Here is a 21,859-nt window from a genome sequence, read left to right on the forward strand (position 1 = left end):
AAAACCGTGAAGGAGAGCAAGTCCAGGACGCAAGAATACGGAGAGTTCACCACAAGACGTCACTTGGAAGAGACGTCGCAATCCCATAAATGTACAGAGCCAATAGATCTGAAGTAAAAGGCCGCAGGGGTGGCAAAGACCCCAAGGCAATGGAGAAGGGGAGAGCTGGATTGTGGGAAAAAGCGTGAAGAGATTTCACACCGTACAATCCAGGCCGAGGGCTGGAAAGAACACAGGAGCTGTAACCATACCACCTAATCTTGAGAATGTGCGGAATGGAGTAGAGAAACAGAATGAAGAAGCCTGTGTTGGAGTGAGAGAATATCACTTGCAAAAGGGCAAGCCACCCAAAGGGAGGCGAGTATAGAAAGCCCCAACCTGAAAAAGTCCTCGCAGAACGGGGAGGACGGGTGGGCGTTAAGGAATCTGCGGCTAGACTATGTCTCTACCAGATACATCGTTACCGAAGGTAAGTAACTCGTACATCTGATAGAGACGTCTAGCCGAAGATTCCTTAACTCAGAATAGATACTAAAGCCATACCCATGGAGGTGGTGGGTCTGCGACTGAACCCCACCAAGTTCCAGAGAGAACTTAGTCGTCCATAAGGTGAGTAAAACAGCACTGTCAACCTTTGGGACGGACCATAGTGAGGACAGTAATGTAGCGCAGGTAACCGCCAGACCATAAAGCTCTTAAGAGAGCGAAAAACACTGGGAGGCAAAGGTACCAGAAGCCATTAAGAACAGCACACAAACCCCTTTGTGTAATCCTGGGTTGAAGGAAGGAAAGCACTGAGCCAGGATGCCCGCGGCAAGGTGAGATGGATATAACTTTGAAAAGGGTTTGGGGAATCCACAGGACCCGAGGTAGCGACAGAAAGCAAAAGCAATTACCAGTCGACCAAGCAGAACAGTGGAAAAAAGGGCACTGTGGAGCCTGCACCTGCAAAGACACGTGGGGCAGCAGTGGCAAGAGGCGGACCCTTATCAGATAGTGCCAGCATGGAAGAAACATATACTAGACATGCTGGAGGAAAAAGGTGGGAGGTCATGACTTCGCAAGAAGTGGAGCTGACCAGAGTGTTAGAGAGAGAGAGCTGCCGAAGCAACGTGTCACCGGCAGCATAACCTAGTGACGGGAACCGGTATGACAGAGACATCGCACACCGCTCGAATATGTACAACTGCGAAAAGGAGCCCTGTTGAAACTTGCACCAGCAAGACACAAGTGACAGCAGTGGTAGGATGCCAATCCGCGGCCATAAGGTGCCAGTAGTACGAAGGCCCAGACACGCCAGAACTTAGGCGTTATGTCACAACTCATAAAAAGGGCAGAGGACAAGCAGTTAAGCTCTTACGAACAAGAGCGAAGGCCAGAAGGCACCTAAGCCTACCAGAAGGAAGCTAAGCATACCGTGTGGATACTGAAACCACACAAAGTAAGCAAGGACCTCCGGAAGCGGAGCGTGAGCAGCCCAGAAGCGCACAATAGCAAGACAGCAACGGCCCCAAAAAGAGGCACCAAACAAGCCGGGCACTACATAAGAGCTGGCAGAACAAGCAAACCGGGCCAAGAACCACAGACACCACAGAAATAAAAGAGCCTGCACGGATCCACCAGGTAAGAACACAGTTCAAGAAAAAAAAAGGGAAACCCTACTCACTAAGGAACCAGGGTAATAGTTCTATAGGAAAAACAATGGTTCCTGTGGAATAATATACTATGAGGTTATGATACATAACCACAATCGCGATATAGAGGGTTAGATAATGGCAGAACGCGAAGGAACCACTAACACACCGATTTCAGTGTAGTATATTTTATGGCTTTTTTAAACAATAAAGTTAGGAGAAAACATTATACATCAAAACAACATTTGTGCGTAGTGTCCCAAGTGACAAAGAGAACCTAAACCTAAGTGACAATGTGAATATTAAATACAAGGTTTCCACAGTTTGTACAAGTCGCCCATTATCATAATAATTCCATGTGAACAGCAGTTATATACAGTGATATGTGCTGGGGAAATGGTTCGCTTCTTCTGTATGTCGACGGCGTTTCGACCCTCAAAACAATGGGGGGGTCTCTTCAGGACTATTGATGAAGGGACATCTAAATGGGATTGAAATAAAAAAGAGAGCATAAGGCCCATATACCGGCACAAATGCGAAAAATAAGAAAAATAAATAGAATAAGGCCGTTGGATAAAAGTTAACTGAATATATGGTTGCGCAACCTTGTGAAAATGATGTGCCACACATAAAGAAAAGAGGAAAAAGGTTTACTCACATGAGGACCCGTCTGGGTACTGTGATTGTGAGGAAAGAAGTAAAGAAGAATGTTGCAATTATTGATAGTTGGACAATGCGCTATGTATAACCAATTACAAGTTTCACCGAGGTTCTTACCTCAATGTGAGGACAGGCTGTCAATCCAATGGGGTATGTAGGTTGGCCAGAGGGTGTAGATTCAGAAAAAGCCACGTCAGTCAGCTTGATCGGGTACAATGACAGAGATCCTCATCCAGAGAGGACTGTTATATACAGGATTTCCGTCTCTTTTTGCCAAGGGAAACCGGCAGACCTAACTAGGGAAGACCGATGCACCGAGCAATCCGGTGCTCCGTTTCCGTGATCGGTAAAGAGTGAAAAAAGATCTCAGTGGAAGGTGAAGAGATAGAATGTGTGGCACAAAGGTGGGGTTGTTGCGCTAATGACAGTGGTGAATTCTCTGTTAAGGCACAATACCGGTGATGGGTACTAAATAGGGAAGAGCAGGTAAAATTACATGTATACTTTGCATATTTACAATATTGCGAATTACGCCGGTGTTTATAATATGCAAACACGCATGCCGGGCACTTCATGGAGTGTGGACATTGTATGTGAGCAGACATTTCACAATTATAATTCTTAGTTAGTGAACACATATTGCATAAGAGTGATTCTAATATATACAGTTCAAGTGTTACAGCAAATATGAAGTAAATAAAGCTGTTGGAGCAAGCATAGTCAGATGTCAGATGACATACAGGTGTATTCAGGCCACAATTGTTATATCACATGTAGTTGTTTAGCAAAGGGTAGTGACATATCCTCTCCATTCCTCAGCAGAGTTAAGCCCTTCATTTATTGAATTCACCTTATCTATCCAGCGGCATTCATTCCGTTGGAGTATCTGAAGGATGTCACATCCTCTTTCTGGAAGAGTGGCAATCTCAATTACTTGCCACTTTATTTCATCAGCAGTATGATCTTTTACATTGTAATGAGACACAAGTAGTGCGTTTTCAACTGATCTGCGTATACGACTGCGATGTTGGCCAATGCAAGCCTTAACCGGTTGTTGTGTTTGTCCAACATAGGGGAGGCCACACGGACACGATATGCAATAAACAACATTCTTTGTATTGCAGTTAGAGAATGATTGTAAATCGTGTTTTACACTACTATGTTCAAATGTGTTGGTATTGAACGTGAAATTGCAGGAAACACAATTGTCACATTTGTGGTGTCCTTTCATTTCGGGGAGGCCCCATGCAGTAATCAATGTGTTTGTCCCGTTGGTGATTAAGTCTGTAGATGACCTAACCAGATGATCTTTTATATTTTTTCCTCGTTTGTAGGCAAACAGAGGTGTGTCTATTGTGGGATCAATACTCTGGATAATATTCCAATTTTTCATGATCAGGTTGCGGACTTGATTGGTGTGTGTGCCAAAGGTGGTGACACATACAATCTTGTTAAGATTGGGTTTCTCTTTTGTCTTGAGTAGTTCTACCCTGGGGCAGTGGCAGGCGTGTTTGAGAGACTTTTTTACAAGTCTGTTGGGGTACCCTCTCGTGACTAGTTTGGTCCTTAGTATCTACGCCTCTCGCACCCGTCAGGGTGGAGCCGGGTGGTGCCGCCCCCGGCGCGCAGTGGTACTGCTGCAGAAAATTTTCCGGATCCAGTCTGACATCTGTGGATATTCTAAGTTAAGGAATCTGCAGCTAGACGTCTCTATCAGATAGTAATTTGCAGTGACATGTTTTACACCATGAACAGAGCTTGTTCAAAATGCCAAACTTCCAAAATGATTATACATGCATAATACAAATTCTTACTTAAAAAGGACTCCAAACATCAATATGTAAGCTAAGGAGATTATTGCTTAATGTTCACCTGTCCACGCTGCCTGCCTCCCTGTATGTCGATGTAAACCAAAAAGTTATGTCATTGCTTACAGATGATGCTGCAATAACTGCTGTCTAGGTGCCTGGCCAGCATGGGAGCAAGAGGACAAAATAAAGAATATTCCATAAACGCCCGTATCAGGACTCATGGGTAACAGAAAGTTTAACCCTAGACATGGGCAAAGAGGGGAGTTTAAAGACCTTCGCTAAATATGAGGAACCGGTTCAAGTCTCAGACTTAGTGGTAGAGTATTTCACAGGAAGGAGCATTGACTATGGAGCAACAGCCAACCAAATTTCTTGTATCTGGTCTGTAGGGTGGTGATTAGGTTAAGGTTGGCCACAGACGTCTAGCTGATTGACAGACAGTAAACAGATTGGCGTGATAGCTTAGGCAGACACCAAGCAGAGGTTTGTAGACTGGGCAGGTGGGCTAAAATTGAGATTTCTCTTTTATTGGTCGCCAGTGGAGGGACTTCAGGTGTACACATGATGAGATTTTGCCTTTTTGTGTGAAGTATTAGTTGTGCTGCACAATTCCAAACTCTCTGTAGTTTAGAGAGATATCTTTCCAGTCTATTGTAGATGCAGAGGAAAATATTCACTGTGAGGACTGATGTGATTTTCTGGTAGAGATGAAGAAGAGGCAGGATACCTCTAAGACAGATGATGGGTATGGGTGTTGGATTTAGCAAAAGTATTTATTTAAGGGTGGAAGTTTAAGGCCAAACAATATTCCAAAGTTTGAGGGATGTCCTATAAGTCACGGAGGAGTACCCAGTAATTTAGACCACCTGATAAGGAGGGGAAAGGTTTACACAACCAACAAACAGGATCTCACTCTTACTCCCTGTCAAGCGAACCCTGGTTCCCAAGCAGCCCACAATAATCTTCACAGTGCCTTACAAGCGTCAAAATGATTGAAAGTCACTAAAATTGATCTGGTGCATAAGGGGTCAATCTAGGTCAGTGCTAAGACATGCTACATAAAAACAGCATAAGAAGCTGTAGGGCTAATTATAGGTCAATGGACTTGATGAAACAACCTGGATCACATCGTAGCTGTCATCTACTAATTTGAGTGATGATCGCAAGAGCTGATTTTGTGTGAAATCTGACATGGTGGTTGACCTGCTGAGCTTACTCACACCCTTTCCTTTTAGAAGCACAGGAGTTTTTTGTTGGCTCAGTCACATTTCGTGATGGGACATTTGAAGTATTTTTTTCTATGGTGTGACTAATGTAAGAGTTACTAAATAATGCTAAATCACGTTGCAGTTTCGATTTGTTTCCAGTGTCTGTCAAGCATCCTGCCCTGATATTTCTGGTGTTGGGATTTTCATGGAACAATTTATTATCCTTCAAATGATTGTGCAAATGAATGAATGGCTGGTGAATAGTCTTGGAAAAACAGCTCTTTTATGTTATTAGTTACAGGAGGAGGATCAGCATAGTATACAGATTTTGGTAAATGTTGGATGGGAGAAGTAGGTTCTTGGAGAAGCAATATAGCTGAGGTGACCAATGCAGATGTGGAGACGGATGTAGGCACCAATCCACCTTCTAGAGTGGTGCCGCGCTATTCATGTGTTGGATGTTGCATGGCTAGAAACAGTGGCAGTATATTTATGGGTTTAGTGACTGGCTTTCTTACTGAGTGATTTGATCTCTCTTGAGGCGAGTGAAAACCTTTAGGCTTAGAGTGGCATATTTTGGTCTTTTCAAAGACGGGTAAACTACAAAAAATTATTCAGATTTTGCTAGTGCCTTTTCTTTCCATTATTGTAGATGTTCATGGCAATCATGGTATGATGAGTGTTAGACAATTTCACAACTAGTCTCTATCCACTAGGGAACATTTGTTCTTTCAAAGTGAGGTCCACAAATCTGAGGGCCATTTCCAAAGATTTAGTAGTAGAGGAGTGGAACAGGGGATAGGTAATGCGTGCATTACTTATCTATAATGGCATTATGCCTAGTCCGACTCCCTCGCCTTCCTCCTTAACCAATGAGGCTTCCTTGCCTCTAATAGACTACTTCCTCTTCTAAATAAAAATGCCTCTCACCCCCTCCTCATCCTGTACATAAACAAGCCAACCCAGACACTCAGCAGATCCGTAATGGGGGGGTGGGGGGCTACTACCGAGAAGGAAGGCGAATGAGTAGGACTTGGAGTAATGCCATAATTGTTGAGTAATGGACGTATTACCTCCCGCCCCTCCCTCACCTTCCTTCTTAACCAATGAGGGCATAGCAAGTAAAATAGAAACGGACAACTAAGTAGGAAACACCAGAGAATAATAGAGTCCCTACAGCCTACACAGAACCACCTCTACTTCCACAGAGAGGACAAAACTCTGTGACCCAACACAGAAACCAGAGGATCCAACTCAGCAATCAGATAAAGACGCCTAAACGAGGAAGGAGAGGACCAAGCCGCAGTCCCACAATCTCCACCACAAAGGGCCCTAGGAAGACAGCCACCGTAGTCACAATCCAGAGCACAGAAGACCCTGAACACCAAGGGGAGAAACCACACCCATCCCCTTATAGGCCAACAAGACCAAGAACGTAACCACCCATGTGAAGAAGCAAAAGAAAGTAGGCCCAGTCCAGCGGGGCCACATGCTACACATAATGCATACATATTACCCGTGCAGAGGCAAAGCAAATTGACAAAGTCCTTTTTACATTACTGCAGGCATCCTGATGCACTGAGGTGATCATTGGTAATAATCTTGCACATGGTGGCCACTAATGTAAACATGTCTGATGTGGCCAGTATTACAACACAAAAATAATAGTAGCTCTCTATGTGTTTTTTTGGAAAATGAGTAGCTCTTATTACAGAAAAGGTTGGAGACCCCTGCTTTAGAGATTCGGGTGCATGGTTGGTAGTGCAATCATCATTCCAGCAACTGGTCATCCATGCCAGCAGCGTCCACACGCCAGGGATCTAACATTGTGTCCAGTGCTGTTTACGCACTTCATAAAGCAGCTAATTGATACAAAAAAGGGTTATAAAATGCCAATTCTAGTAATATGCCGCTCTCAGAACCCAGCTCTATTTTATTGTTTCCATTCCACCGACCAGGCAGCATGCTGGAACATTATGATCTGTATACATCCTAATGGCTGAAAAACACATTGTGCCGTGGAAATCAGCCTCAAATACTACAGCACCTCAAAGACTGGTTGTAAAAACACAGCACCAAAACCAGAACATTTCAAGTCACTACTCCATACGTTATTGGAAAATTCTCAACTAACCGTCTTGAAATTCATCTGGACTGGACTTTCCCACAAAAGTATAAATTCTGTCATCCCCTCGCCATCAAGGAGACAGTATTAAGACAGATCTACCCCTTGAATGAATACTAGCATCATTAAACCTAGATGTAAACCCTATCTGCATCACCCTGCCGTGGACCAGGCACCCGAGAGTCATAATGAATAGCATTATTACACTTACCAGCCACTAATTCTCTGTGCAAGTACATGGCCTCACCTGTCATTTGTGGTTTCGGAGAGCTCACTGTGAAGAAGAGTCATTCATGGACTAAAACCTCTCAACCTCAAAACACTATCTCAGCAGAACAGGCAACACGTCTCCTCAGATCCTTTGGGACAACAATGTCAGCCCCAAACAGGGAAAAAGAAGGTACATATGAAGAGCGTCGTAAAGTAACTGAACTATGGAGGTACCGGCAATTTCCCATCCAGAACGGCAAACGCGTATGACTGGCCTAGCGTTGTACTTCCTTTCTCACTCTAATGACTGCAAAACTCCCACTTTCAGAACCATAGCACAGCAGACCTAAAACTACTCATTTACTCTTCTCAACGCTGCAATACCTGTCCTACGTTTTTTTCTCAAATATCTCGGACGATGCTTGCTTGCTAAACGTGTAACAATGTAAAAACGTAATACAAACTTCTACCTTGAACTGAAAAAAACAACAAAAGCTATAAAGCTGTCATTGTGTAATTACTGGCAGTATAAAAGAGTACAAAAATAATATTTGTAGCAATATACAATAATATTAAAAATGATGCAAAAACAGAGACCGTAAAAAAAAAACTCACATGCAGACAACGTGGTCTCATGAGGCAGCATGCACTCCAACTCAACATTGAGAGGAACCAAATTAGTTTGTTCTCTTCGGAAACGAGCATATCCATCATTCTTTATTTAGGATAGACTAGTGCTCCATATTGGAGACCTCCATTCTCTGCAGTTCTACTATCAGCTGCCACGGATGTAGAGAGAGCACTTGCTCTGCCTCTACAGCAGAGGGCGTCATACTTCGATGCTTCACCTGGAAGCAATGCAAGAGCGGGAATAGCTCATTGTTTTCTCACCTCTTCATCTTCTGTGTCCAATATTTGTTCTAGATCAGCCTGAGAAATATTCAGGATAGAGGCTGCCAAGGACTGTGCTCTGTTGACAGACTCCTTTGAAATTCCCGTGCAACACCTTTGTCGTTTTTTGGTTTGTCTGATCTGACGTTTCATCTCTTGAATATTCGACTGCAATAACTTGGCTAAAGCCTGCAAAGTGGAAAAAAAACGTTAATCACTTTTTAACCAATGGCGAATGGGAAAAGCACAAGGAATACAAATATAGTAAAAGAGATTAAAGCCAAAATACTGCATTCAGAACTACTCACAATATGGTAAAAGAAGAAAATGAACAACAGAGGAGAATGCGGTTTCTACTTGGAAGGTCATGTTGCTTATTTTATTTTTGTCTAAGTGGAAAAGCAATTGTTGCTCTTTAAAATCCATGGCTAGTTAAAATAAAATATTTCTTTGAGTTATTCCTCCGAACCGGAAAAAAAGCATACAAAGTCCATGAAAGATAACCATTTGAGATGCTAATAATTCCTAACAGATAACTGCATCTGAGATAGGGCTCTACCACACCGTAAATTATTTCAGGCCCCCTTAACTGGGCAGGAACTAGAACAAAAAAACATGTGCACGGTGCATATTGGTTGTGATGCTCCAAAGGTTCACTCGCAACTGCATGTGTCACATGAACCCAACCCACTTTTTTTTTAATTAAACGTTATTACTGCATGCAGTGAAACAAGGAACACAATCTGACACACAAGATCAATTCCGTTATATATTTGAAAGCATTACGTTTATTTTCAGTTTGACAAGGTCGATTTATTTTGTATTTATTTTATCTCTTTAAGTTCTCACTATGTTGCACATCTATTGTGGTAAAATAGGTCTAATGGATGAAGAGAGAAGCACAAACTCTGCAATCTGACAGTTCACAATAGACCATTTGAACTCCCCTTTACAGTCAAACAATGCAAATTCTTTTCATGGTTGAAATCCTCTGCCTTCTCCATCAGTCCGACACTACAACTGGAACACATTTTGACTGGTCACAGCTGAGTTACAGATCAAGCTAACAACGAATAGGGCATTTCAATGCAATTATTGGTGTGCGTGGTCAAACAGACAATCTGACTGCAAGGACGGCCACCTGGGCACATCTAGTACACCCTTTACTGGGAAGTTGTTTCGCAGATTGACAGCCACCGAAGAAACTTGCTGTAATGTTATTCCCGTGTATATAAGATCAATGGGTTTTGCCCTAATTACCCCAACACATCCGGGCAAACAACAAACAAAGGCAAAAGTACAAGAGGATGTGTGGGGATTGATTGAAGAAAATATATGAGGTAGGATTTTTTTTTATTAATTCCTCCGATTGGGCGCCTAGTACCCAGATAATTGCTTAAAATAAGTCCACCACTCACTGAACTTTGCACAAATTTTTCAAACACTTTTTTTTATATATATTTTTATCAAAGTTTTTTGTATATAGATATTTTCACACTGTAAAAAAACATTACATTTAATCATCAGCACTCAATATTCACAAAGCACAAAAAAATCCTAGTAGCCTTCTACCCATCCATTCTATTCCTGGTTGCACAGCGATACAAATATGTAGGTAATCCAGGGGGAGATAGTCCGTTCCACACAAAAAAGACGGAACTTCCACCCTCACTTAGTCAATGTGTTGTGTGTATTTGTACAAAACTACATATAATTTTCAATTGATTGGACTCCTCCTCTTCTGGTCGACGCGTTTTGGCCCACTGATTCAGGCCTTATCAGGACATGGGCAACAAATGCAGGAAAAAGCACAGTGTAGCGCAAGGAAAGTAAGCCAGCTTGTCTTCAAAATTGCTCAGCTTTAAAGAAACCTGAAAAAATTATTGTTGACCGCGCTGGCCTTCTGCAATATTCATCAAGAAAATGTGCCGGTCTGGCATTGTTGTGGTAGTCTCGTCAGGGGAAAAACAAGGCGAGAGTCCGTAATAGGACCCCGCTTGGCCTGTCTCATTGGCTCTGGAGTAGGCATCTCGTGGGTCAAATAGGGCGGGAACGGCTGAAACACGGCGATCTGCGATGCGGGCGAAAGCGTCCACGCGAAGAAAAAACTTCCTGCTGTTTCAGCCAGGTTGGTTATTGCATAGATCTGTGTGTATCCTCAGTGTAAGTAAATTATTGGATGTTTTGATAATTTAATGAGCTTTGCCTTGGGACTAGCAAATACTAATTTAAAAAAAGGGCTGGACTGAAACACTTCTGGGTACTCCACAGATTACTTAAGCCACTGTTGAAGTAACATTTGACAACTAGACTTGCTGCAAGAGACTGGCAAAAAAAGATGCTGCTGGACTAAGTAAATCCCATGGCCTCACCTAATGAGATGCTCAGGCATTTATTTTGTTGCTCAAGACAAGCAATTTTTTCAGCGATCTGGTATTGGGAACACAGACAGTGTTCTAAGATACAGGTAAGCCTGTTTTCCACTAGCAGGGCCTTGCGAAAACGTTTCTGAGTTAGGTGTTAAAGATGGCCTAAATATATTCTACATTACCAGAAGACTCCAGGGAAGTAGCTGAATTGCTTAAGAATTACAGAAATAGATCACCAAGTAGGGCCAATACAATAACCACAAGGAAGGCTCAAGGTGATTGAGGGGCAGGTGACCAGTAAAAGGTCCCCGTGTGTACCTAGTTACAATCCTGGTGGAATCTTAAAGGCGATCCCGGTACTGAAGTTCTCGAAAGAGAGTCTAATTCCCCAGGATAACCCCAGTATAATATCAGGAATAGCACATTGGGCTCAGCTGGTCAGAGATACCTCTCAAGACAAGCCCTTGGGAGGAAGACAAAAATCCTTGCCAGGGTTGAGACACTATACAAAGCCAAGGGGGGGAAGTGGGTATCATTATTAATACAAAGGAGAGAGTGAAAGCAGAGCAAAAAGACCACTGCACACAACAGCAACAAGAAGGTTTTTTTTCATGCTAATGGACACAGATCAATGCGGTGGTCATAGGTGGGGATCACTGACCATGCTCCTAGATCTCTAGCCCACTAGCAAAAATGGTTGCCGATCCAATGCTTAGGTATCCTAAGACACTTGAGGAAGGGGGCTGGAGAGGCGAGCAAAAACAAAATAGTGAGCACCAGGTGGTACCATGCATGCAAAGGGGATATTAAATATAGTGGTGCGCTCTGACTGGTCCAGATATGTGGAAATATGGTTAGCCCTGGCAGCGGGTATAGCAAAGCGAAACATTGCCAGGGGGTGGAGGGGCACCTGAACCCCCGCAGCTGGCGGCCTGGAAACGTGATCTTGACTGGTGCCAGCAGGCCGAAGAAACGGTGTACAAAAGTCGGAGATGTGCTAAAAAATGGGAGAAAATGTGGGCACCCTGGCGAAAGTATAGACGGGTGGGCGTGGGCGAATAGACGCTTGTTGGATGTGTGCAATTCTTTTTTATACCTTCATGAACACACTGCTACTGATCTTCTGTGTTCTCGCCACGTGTACTAAAGGAACTGTTTTGTGCTATGTGGTCTCTTGAGCTCTGTTAATAAAAAGAGATTAAACTAAAATATAGTGGTGCGTAGTGGGAATTATTGTCCCCGCTTTATGACCATTGTGGAGATGTAAACCATTTCACGTCTGGCTTGATACTTAGGGGTATCTAAAACTAAACATTTGCCTTATTAAATTGTTCATCACAGCCAACCCTCCATGAAGACTAACTTGCCCTTTCTCATCCTCTCTCACTACCGTGATCTTCATTCTCAAACTCTCTCAACTGGTTGACGTAATACAAGCAACTGCTTCTTTCACGTCAGTAATCTCTGCATAAACATCACTGCGTCCATTTTTCCATGAGTCTCTTACTACCGCCGCACGACATGCTGATCCCTGCTAGCACAAACCCACCGTCGTGCCATTTCGTTCCAAGCTGGTCATCTGCATTTCTCTCTTTTTGACTTAGCATGCAATGTGGCTGCTGCGTTGTCCCACACTGCAGAAAAAAGGACTTCATCCTTAAAAATTCACCCTTTAATAGCACAATAAGCGTGCTATGCAGCACTAAGTCAAGGACAGGTTAACTTTTCTTTTTTAAGAAATCATATTTGTGCAGAGGAACAATGCATGGGAAGAGAGAGTAAACGTTGGTTTAAGGAGTAAACAAGAGATAGAGGAAGGTTTGTCAGATTTCAAAGATAACAAGTGAAGTCAATAGGAAAAAAGAGCTGCAGGTGAATAAAATGATGCACAATAATCACCTTCGAGCTTAGATACAGCAGGGATCAAAAACAAATAACCACAAACTGGCTGCAAGGGCACGAGACAAAGAAGTGAAATGTAACCTTTATGGTTCAAGAGGGCACAGGGACTGAGGGTAACCAGAAACAGCACCCCCAGCACAGGGGGAAGGAGCCCAAGTGCATAGTAAAGAGGGTCGAGTCAGGATGCTGACTTTCTGAATGCATTAAGATAAGATTAGTGCTGTTTAAAATCCCCCACACACGATAGTTTATGGGCAGTTTAACAAGCTGACGCATATTATACATTCATGACATCAATACGGTGCGTGTTCATAGAAATCCAGCCGCTTTAATTCAAGGTCTCTTTACCTTTCCATTCCAGAGGGTGAAAGGGAAGGTGAGGAAGTGGCTATTAGCGCCACGAGGTATCTTCTGCATGAAGTGCTAAGCGTGGTTTTAATGGACAGCAGTCGAAAATGATAAGCTGCCCACTAACGCGCGTAATGTGCTCACTGATATCTGTCACTCGCGTTGTAAGTGTTAGTGCCGCGGTGTTAACTCATCAGAATTAACTTCCCTGAGCAGTACTTTGTTTCATAAATACCTATCTTTTAAAACCACACGCTGGGGAACGCGCTGCACCCAGTCCCATACCTACAGTGATGTTCAACCACACATTTTAAGAGACTATCAAGTATTTCATGTTAAGGTGCAGGGCCTCCAAGGGTGACACAATAGGTGCTGCAGCCATCAGAGGCCTTCCCTGGTCACAGTGCCCTTGGTACCCATGATACTTTTTACAAAGCCTGTGGCCAGAGATGTGCCAATTGGGGGTAAAAAGGTACAGGTTTGGGAAAGAACATAGGTTTTGGGAAACTGATTGGCAGGGACCCAGGGCACATCAAGCCAAGTTGCATCATAGGTCAGGCAAAAAGTGGTGGGTAACAATGCAAAAAGTAGCACTTTTCTACACTGCACATCAGGAAGGCAATATTATGTCATTATTAGTGATCTGGTTTTGCACAGACTTTGGCTTTTAAGCGCCTGTAAAGTCACCAGACCTTATAATGGAGTGGATACATTATTGTTGATACTTGTCTGGGGAAGGAAGTCTCCAGATCAAGTATGTAAAATTTCCAAGCCATCCTGACAGAAAGTTTCACTTCTATTAACCCCTTCAGCGCTGCGCGGATTCCTCCGCGGTGCTGAAGGGTTCGAGCGCGGGCGGGGCCATGACGGAACGGTTCCGTCATGAGCACAGCTCAACCGATGCTCATGACGGAACCGTTCCGTCATGAGCATGGAAGGGGTTAAGGACAAGGAGCAGAGAATTATGAAGTGTTTCTTGAATTCAAAAACTCCAGCAGCATTGAAAGTATCTTCAATAAAAAAACATTATTCTCACAAGATAAGCCAAAATCAAAGGGGAGACAATTGTAAACTGCAGCTCCCAAAACAGCTGCATGAATCAGGAGCCAACATATCTTATAACAGCTATAACTTCTTATGAGAAGTACTCTTTCTTCAAGAGACTGGCACAGACCAAAACCTCTGAGTCTACAAGAAATAACAAACTCAGAAGATTGCACCCAAAAGAACAAATCATCCGAAACAGCAGAACCAATCTACACAATACCGCTGAACAATATGAATAGCAAAATACATGCACAGACCTTCAGCCGCCCATCAGGCATTGAAAGAAGGCTTCCATGAAGCCAGGTGGGATAATCTTTGCGCCCATGTCCTTAATAGAATTGAAAGCTTCCACCACTATGGCTAGGAAGTTTTACATTCTATATCATGGCCAGAGACAAGGATTATACAAGTTCAAAGCTGACTCACCACCAGATAACCCAAATCCCGACCAGTTTACAGTAGAACTGCTTCAAGGCAGATTCTGCTGACCAATCTGCCGCATTCATAGTGTCTTCCAATCTACTTACAAGCAAAAGTCTTTGATGCTATTATGCCTCTAACTGAATGGGTGCTGTTGGACTTGGCCCTTTTGGCAGGTTCACCCCGAAACTTTTTGCGTTCTCCTAGCCTTTTTCTGTAACCTGGTGTTGGTGATTTTAGGCCTCTGAGCACTTTAGCACTGGGGTCCAGTGTAAAGTGCGTGCACTCTCTGTGTATGTGTGGTGAGATGGGCCTGCCCTCCCATAGGAATGCATGGGGGATATGTGTGTCCCTGGTAGTTCCTGATATGAGGGGAGTGCAGGGGCGAACTCGTGAGAATAAATGCCGCGCAATAGTGTGCGCAGATTTATTGTGACTGGTGGAGAAGTGCCACTTTTAGAAGTTGGCATTTCTGTGTGCTGTGTGATGTGAATTGCCTGTCTGGCTTGTGCTGGATGGTGTGGCTGGCTCCAGGAGCCAGGGTGAGTCTGCCCGGTGGTGAATGGAGAGATCTGCATGTAGAAGAGAGGGAGGAGTTGCATCTGGGACCTGAATAGGACTGTGCCTTCCCTCCACAATGCTGGCGCCGCCCCCTGTGGTGCGTCTGAGCACTGAGCCCCCACCTGACCAAGGAGAGAGAAGCTGAGCAAAACAAAGTGCTCCAAAGCTCCCCTGAACCAGTTGCATCTGGTTCCCCATGTCCTGCACCTTTTCACAAAGGATTTATTGGTATAAATATAGGGGCTGTATCCCCATGAGATTGTTCAGTTCTGATCCAGAATCCTGCTGGGGCGTGCTGCTGCTGGGGCACAGGGGGGGCTGCCATGAGGGCTTGCCTCCCTGGGCCCTGCATGGCCCCTTGACCCCTCAAGCAACTTTGGCTGGGCTTGCTCTTTTCTGGTAGGGAGGACTGTTTTTCTGCAGCTAGCGCTTCGTGAGCGCTACACTTAATTTTAATTGTCCTCCAGAGGAGCACGAGGGCTCCACAGCGCTGAGCTCTAATCTTCTGGAGGGAATCCCGACGTGGGGATTCCCCCTGCTGAGGGAGAGGAACGCGGGTGCCCACCCCGCTTGTTTGCTGTTTAATATACGGGTGCCCACCCAGGGCTTTGTGCCACTGATGGTGTTTCCTGGCGGGTGCCTACCCCGCATTTGGAAACCTCCATAGAAGCCGTCGCGCTCAAGTGCGGCGACGGGAAGTCAGGCTTGAGCCGCCTGACGGTGGGCAGAGCCAAGAGTGGTGCCGGAAGTGAGGCGACGGAGAAAGGGGCTCCCGTAAGCTAGTGGGAGCCCCGGTACAACAAGAAGCCAGGCGGGAGCCTACCCCACTCTGGCAAACCCCCAAGAGCCGCAGAAGACAGAGGGGCAGCGCGACGGTGCTGTCCGGCTGGTGCACATCTGAGCGGGGCTCCCATGTGGAGAAGAGAGCCCCGCACAGAGAAGAGAGAAAGACCGGACGCACTGCACTGGTGGCGGGGCTCCAGTGAGGTGAGGAGAGCCCCGCGTGCAGTCTCCCAGCTGGCCAGGAGTCCCAACGCTGGAGCTGGGACCACCGAGGAGACCGACGCCAGAGGAGAGCAGCGCCCCCCACAGCAAGAGGAGCCGGCCAACAGCAGCCTGGTGAGTGGGGCTGAGGAGGGTCTCCTTTGTGTTGTGTCATCCGCAAAGCGCCCGGGTAGTCTTGTGTGGGCTGGGAGGTCCCGAGAGAGAGAGTGGGCCATTGAGAGAGGGCCCAAAGGGGCCCGTGCCGTTCCGGCCATATTTTAACTGTTGCCCCACGTGACAGTGGGCTACTACAACGTTGGCGCATGATTATTTCAGGAGCCAGTGCGCTCCAGGGGGGCATGTTTATTTACAGAGCCCCGTGTGACTCCAACGAAGGGGGCACATTTGTTTTAAGGGCCATTGAGAGCCCATGCCTCATTTGAATATTTCCAGCTGCCCAGCAAGTAGTGGGCAGCTGCACCATTTAGGCGCACAGTTCTTTGGGGGCATGTTTTGAGTTAGGAGTGAGATGCACTCCTTTGCCCCATACTTTCCCAGCTGCCCAGCAAGTAGTGGGCAGCTGCAACGTTTAGGTCTGCGCAGATTGCGCACCCTTGACTTTCGCTTCTTTGGCAGCGCGCCCGGACACAGGGCATTTGAGCCCCTGTTTGAGTTGGCCAGGGGGGCTGTTGGGATTGTAGGGCACCAGGCTCCAATGTGATGTGGTGCTAGGAAATGTAATGTATGTAGTATGATTACGCACCCTGTGTTATACCTCTAACTGTGGTTTATGATTATGAGGTTGTTTTGCATAATCTGGTTTATGCTAGTGAGATTATGTTTCTCTGGGTGATTTAGCCCCTAATGTGAGTTATGCTTAGGAGGTTAGGGTCTAATGTGTTTAGACTTGTGAGATGATTGCATAATGTGGTTTATGTTACAGGTTGATGCCAAGTACAGTGGTTACCAGTAGTTACTGGTTGTGTTCTATGTTTATGATAAGTTCTACATTTACTAAGTTCACTTTGTGATGGTACTGACAGTGGTCCAGTGGGCCCTGTCAGGTGTATATAATCCCTAGTAGATATGACCCAGTGCCAGGTGGCTCCATGTATATTATGTGATTATGATCTAATGTGTTTATTATAATACAAAGGCTATTTTTATATACAACCTTGTGTGGAGTTCCTTTTGTGGTGTGCCTGGGGTGTTGTTGCTGTGTGCGTGCGCAAACGCTTTACACATGGCCACCGGGATAAGCCTGACTGCTCGTGCCAAGCTACCAAGGGGGTGAGCAGGGGTTATCTTTGGCGTGTAACCCCCTTGCCCTAACTAGAGTGGTGGTTTCTGCCTGGATTTGGCGCAAGCCTTAGCCAACCAGAAATCCCATTTCTAACAGGTACCATATATCAATCAATGTCTGCTTCAGACATGATCCAGAGGACCCGTTTCACAATTGTTGGAGGATGAAAGTGCCCCAAAGAGCTTCCTAAAGGTTTTAGGAGTTGATTTATCTCTGCAAAACGGACCTCTGCCATCTTCTCTTCAGAAATCTTCAGGTAATTTACAACACAAAGTTTAGGAGAGTCAAGAAAAGAAGGGTAAGTTACTGTCCAGGTATTGGACTTCATCTTCCTCTACATCACAAAGATCACCCCATCTGGAGTGAACAGGATTCAGACAAATTCAAAGCCGTCATGCCAGACACCCATCTGCAAGAGACTGATTAAAGAGCGCAGACGGGAAAAGATTGAGGATCACAATCACATCCCATAAAAAAAAGTACTTGGGTTCTAGAGGTCCAGAAAGACAAATTCCCAGCAAAAGATTGCAGATGAGGGGATGTATCCCCTCCCCACCCTCCACAGGGGAATCTTCCAGGGGCAATGACCCGCTGAAATAGCACAATGAGCAGCATTGACCGAACAATAACCCAAACCATGCGCCACTATTTCAGTCAAGAAGTTCACAACATGGACACATCCTGCACCCACAAGATACAAATCCCATCCCAGATAGAGTCTAGATCAAGTTCATCAGGCAGAACAGTTGCGTTTGTAAGTACTGTGAGCCCAAGCCTTGAAGATAAGGGTCTCATCTTGCTTTTAAATTCCTGACCCTGACCAGTGTCTCCTGAAATCCTCCACTCTAAGAGGAGAAGAGATTTTTCCATGACTAGATTTTGTACGTGCCTCTAATGATTCACCAGAATGTTTTGTTCCCGGGGAAATGGAAAAGAACTGGAAACCACACTTTAGCCATAACAGAGGTGTCACGGGACCACAACCACCAGCTGCCTCCTGATCTGGGCAGACGAACGTATAATAACTGTGAAAGAGGGAAAGGCATAGTTGTGCACCCTCTCACAACCCTTGAGAAACACATCCACAACTGAGGCCTCCTGGTCTGGGCAACAACTGACTAACTTTTCCAACTGACAATTCATTCAGGGGAAGGGGGAACAAAGAGGCCCAGCTCTCAAGGACCTCACCTGCCCATCACCTTCAAGAAGTTGAGTGGGCTACCATATAGCCACTGCAATCGTCCAGGTATCTGGAGTTCCAGTCTGCCACCACACTGGAAGAACCCAGGAAATGTTCTGCCACCACTGAAATTCCATTTGCTAAACAATAATGCTAAAAATCCTTTGCCAACTCTTTGTTCCCTCTGAACTTTGTACCACCCAGTCTGTTGTTGAAGTGGACAGACAACATGTTGTCCATTAACAAGAGAGCACAGCATGCAGTGTGGCCCTTTGCCCGAGTTGTTTTTCCAATTTTTTTGCAACATTTGTAGCTTTTTGCTTAAATAGGGTTTTAAGTTTAGACTTCTGGTTGTATTGCTTTAATAGTTGATTTGATAAGGACAGCACCTAAATGAACTTTCTCGGAGGACTGTCTTTTCGTTTTGCCCATAGGTGAGCCTGGTGTATTGTTTGAAACCAGTTTACATTTTTGGATTGGATTATTGGCGAACCTAGGAATGCCAGCATCTCACAGTATTCATCTCTTTTCAATGACACTCAGTGTCATGTCTTCTGAAAAATAAGCATAGTTGCCTGGTTTTTGACTGACGTAAGTGACATCTTGCATGGAAAAATAGATGATCCCGCCTCGATTTTAGCATATGAGTTTGTATGCAGTATTTCCTACTTTATGATGCCCTACTCTGACATACATATATAAAAGGTAATTGCATTTTACCCTTAATCACTTGCCTCTCTAGCAGTTCAAGATGGCAGCTTCAAACAAGTGAAGTCTAGCTGCACCTTTTAGGCTGCTCTGCTGGCAGCATGACACATGGAATACACAATAACACATTCCAGTTCCTTTCACTGGCAGCTGATAACAATAAGGATTGGCAATGCCAAACTGGTCGCATGTTTACATTCAAAAGAGACCGATTGGCATTGCCAATGCCTGTTTATAGTAGTCTGTCAAGATTGATGTTGCATTTTCCACATTTCTGCTGCAGTTTTTGTAGTGACAACTAGGTAGCAGTGAAGGGTAGCAAACTGTGTGGCTTTTTTTGCAATTTTGCATTCGAAGCAAATCTACTGCCAGCGAAACCAAAAAGCTTCTGTTGGCGGGTTGAACTCAGAAAGGGAGGTAAGCAACAAATAGGTGCAAGGCAAGTGAGACTAACATCAAAGCCATCCAATCTTGAACAAGCATTGGCTTGGTGTAGAATGGTATACAATGATGTCTCCCAACAGACAGCTAGAGCAGTCTGTTGCAAGGTAGCAAAAATGTATGAAATTGCTTCAGCATATAATGCATATAATTTCCATAGTAGAAGACACAGGCTAGGGGAAAATACGTAAACTAACATAGCGTGTCACACAAGAAGAGAGAATGAATATTAATTCAATAATGTAGATAGGGTACCGCAGAAACCTACAATTAATCAATTAATGCATTGTTGGTAGAGTCCGCCATAGATAGCAAAAAATTAAGCAAAGGTTCCCAAATGTCTTGCAAACGCCCCAACGTAATGAGACTTTCTGCTGGGGTTAAAGTGAGGCTATAACAGTAAAACGACATATCCCCGGTGGTAATGGGTTTGTCATTTCCCAACAATGCTCGTAGGGGGTCAGGTGAAAGTGGCCGCTCAATCATAAGTGATAAAGTGGAAAAGACAGCCCTCCAAAAGGTGGCTATCGACTAACATGTCCAAGTCAAATGGGAGAAGTCTGCATAATCAGCCTGACACTTCGGGCATTGATGTGATCTACCAGGGTCTAGCTTTATCAATGCGAGTGGTAGTGTAGGCTCTACGTAGATATTTATAGTGTAACATTTTATATCGATGGTTCCTCCAACACAAGCTTAGTTTGCATACATCAGTAATACCAAAAAGTGAAACGCCCAAATCATGTTCCCACGCCACCCGGGCTCTATCCATTTCCATAGGCTTCAAACTAATGGAAGCACGATATAGTTCAGAAACCAAGTGACTGTTCTCCAATGACATGATCAATGTGGTAAGTGGAGCAAAATCTTTGAATTCAGACGGATAGGCAGGCAACACTGCCAGCAGTAAACTGTGCATACAATGGAATATATATCTGTCCATGAGCGACAGTCGATCTGGGTTTGCCATCTAGGAGCTAGCCCTAAGAACTCCCTCCTGAAACAAGTCATCCACAACTTGCAACCCATGCCCATCAAGCGTACGCTGTACCTGGTGTTCAAGAGTAAGCAGAAGCCAAGGTTTACCATGAAGAGGAATGTGGGGGAATATAGAAATTTCCCGCCTATAGACCCCAGGGGCCTAAACCATGCCCACCTAGTGGTGGCTAATGTTTGAATGGTGGGGGGGATCATGCGGTAGCCCATGGGGAAGACAGTGTTTAGAGGAAGATGCGGTTGCTGTGCACGTTCAGGTTTGAGAAATGGCAGGTGGCTGTCAGGATGATACCAGTAGAATGCGTAGTGAGACTGGGCTATGTAAAAATAGAGCTGGAGGTCCGGTACCTCAAACCCGCCGTGTTCATAGGGGAGTGTAAGGATCTCCCAATAAATATGAGGCCGAGAGTCAGCCCATATTAATTGAATGAGTAGTCCACGTAGGGAGGCAACAAAAATGCCTGTACTGGGTCTTGATGCAACAGCTGTATTAGCTTACGAAATTAAATTCATTGGGCATAACCAGCTTTGCCAGGGTAGCATGCTAAAAGGGCCATTCAAGGGAGTCAAATGCTTTTTCTGCATCTAACAAAGTGACCACTGAGGGGACGGTGGAGGAAATTTGGTTAAGTACTACAAAGAGGGTGCGAAAGTTTATAGAAGTGGAGTGGTACAATGTCGGACTGCATTGGTGAGATAATGCAAATAATCAGCAACGAAAGGCGAGTACCGAAGACTTTGGCCAATATTTTAGTATCGAAATTGAGGAGAGATAATGGCCAATATGAGGAACAGTGGTAGGATGCTTATTGGGTTTGAGCAAGATCGCAATAACAGCTTCACTCAGCAAAGGGGGAAAAAGAGCCACGCTCGAGAGATTCAGCATACATTTCCCATAAATGCGGGGCCAGCAACTGTTATTAGGCCTTAAAGAAGTCTCCGGATAAACCATCTAAGCCCTGTGCCCTGCAGCCACTTAAATCCTCTACAGCCCAGGAGATCTCACATGTGAGCGTCGAGGCCAAAAACTGCTGTTGGTTGATCTCGAGCCCCACTATTGC

At 44.8% G+C, this 21,859-nt stretch overlaps 1 protein-coding gene across 1 annotated transcript in view; it reads right to left on the reverse strand.

The window, feature by feature from the left end:
- Nucleotides 1-21,859, reverse strand: part of CNTLN (centlein) — a 1,182,709-nt gene that overhangs the window by 94,170 nt on the left and 1,066,680 nt on the right. Inside the window, exon 25 of the mRNA XM_085634784.1 lies at nt 8,540-8,728. Coding sequence (XP_085490910.1) covers nt 8,540-8,728 — 189 coding nt within the window. The remainder of the gene's footprint in view (nt 1-8,539; nt 8,729-21,859) is intronic.

Source organism: Triturus cristatus, chromosome 2_1 (genome assembly GCF_964204655.1).
Source record: "Triturus cristatus chromosome 2_1, aTriCri1.1, whole genome shotgun sequence".
NCBI lineage: Eukaryota > Metazoa > Chordata > Amphibia > Caudata > Salamandridae > Triturus > Triturus cristatus.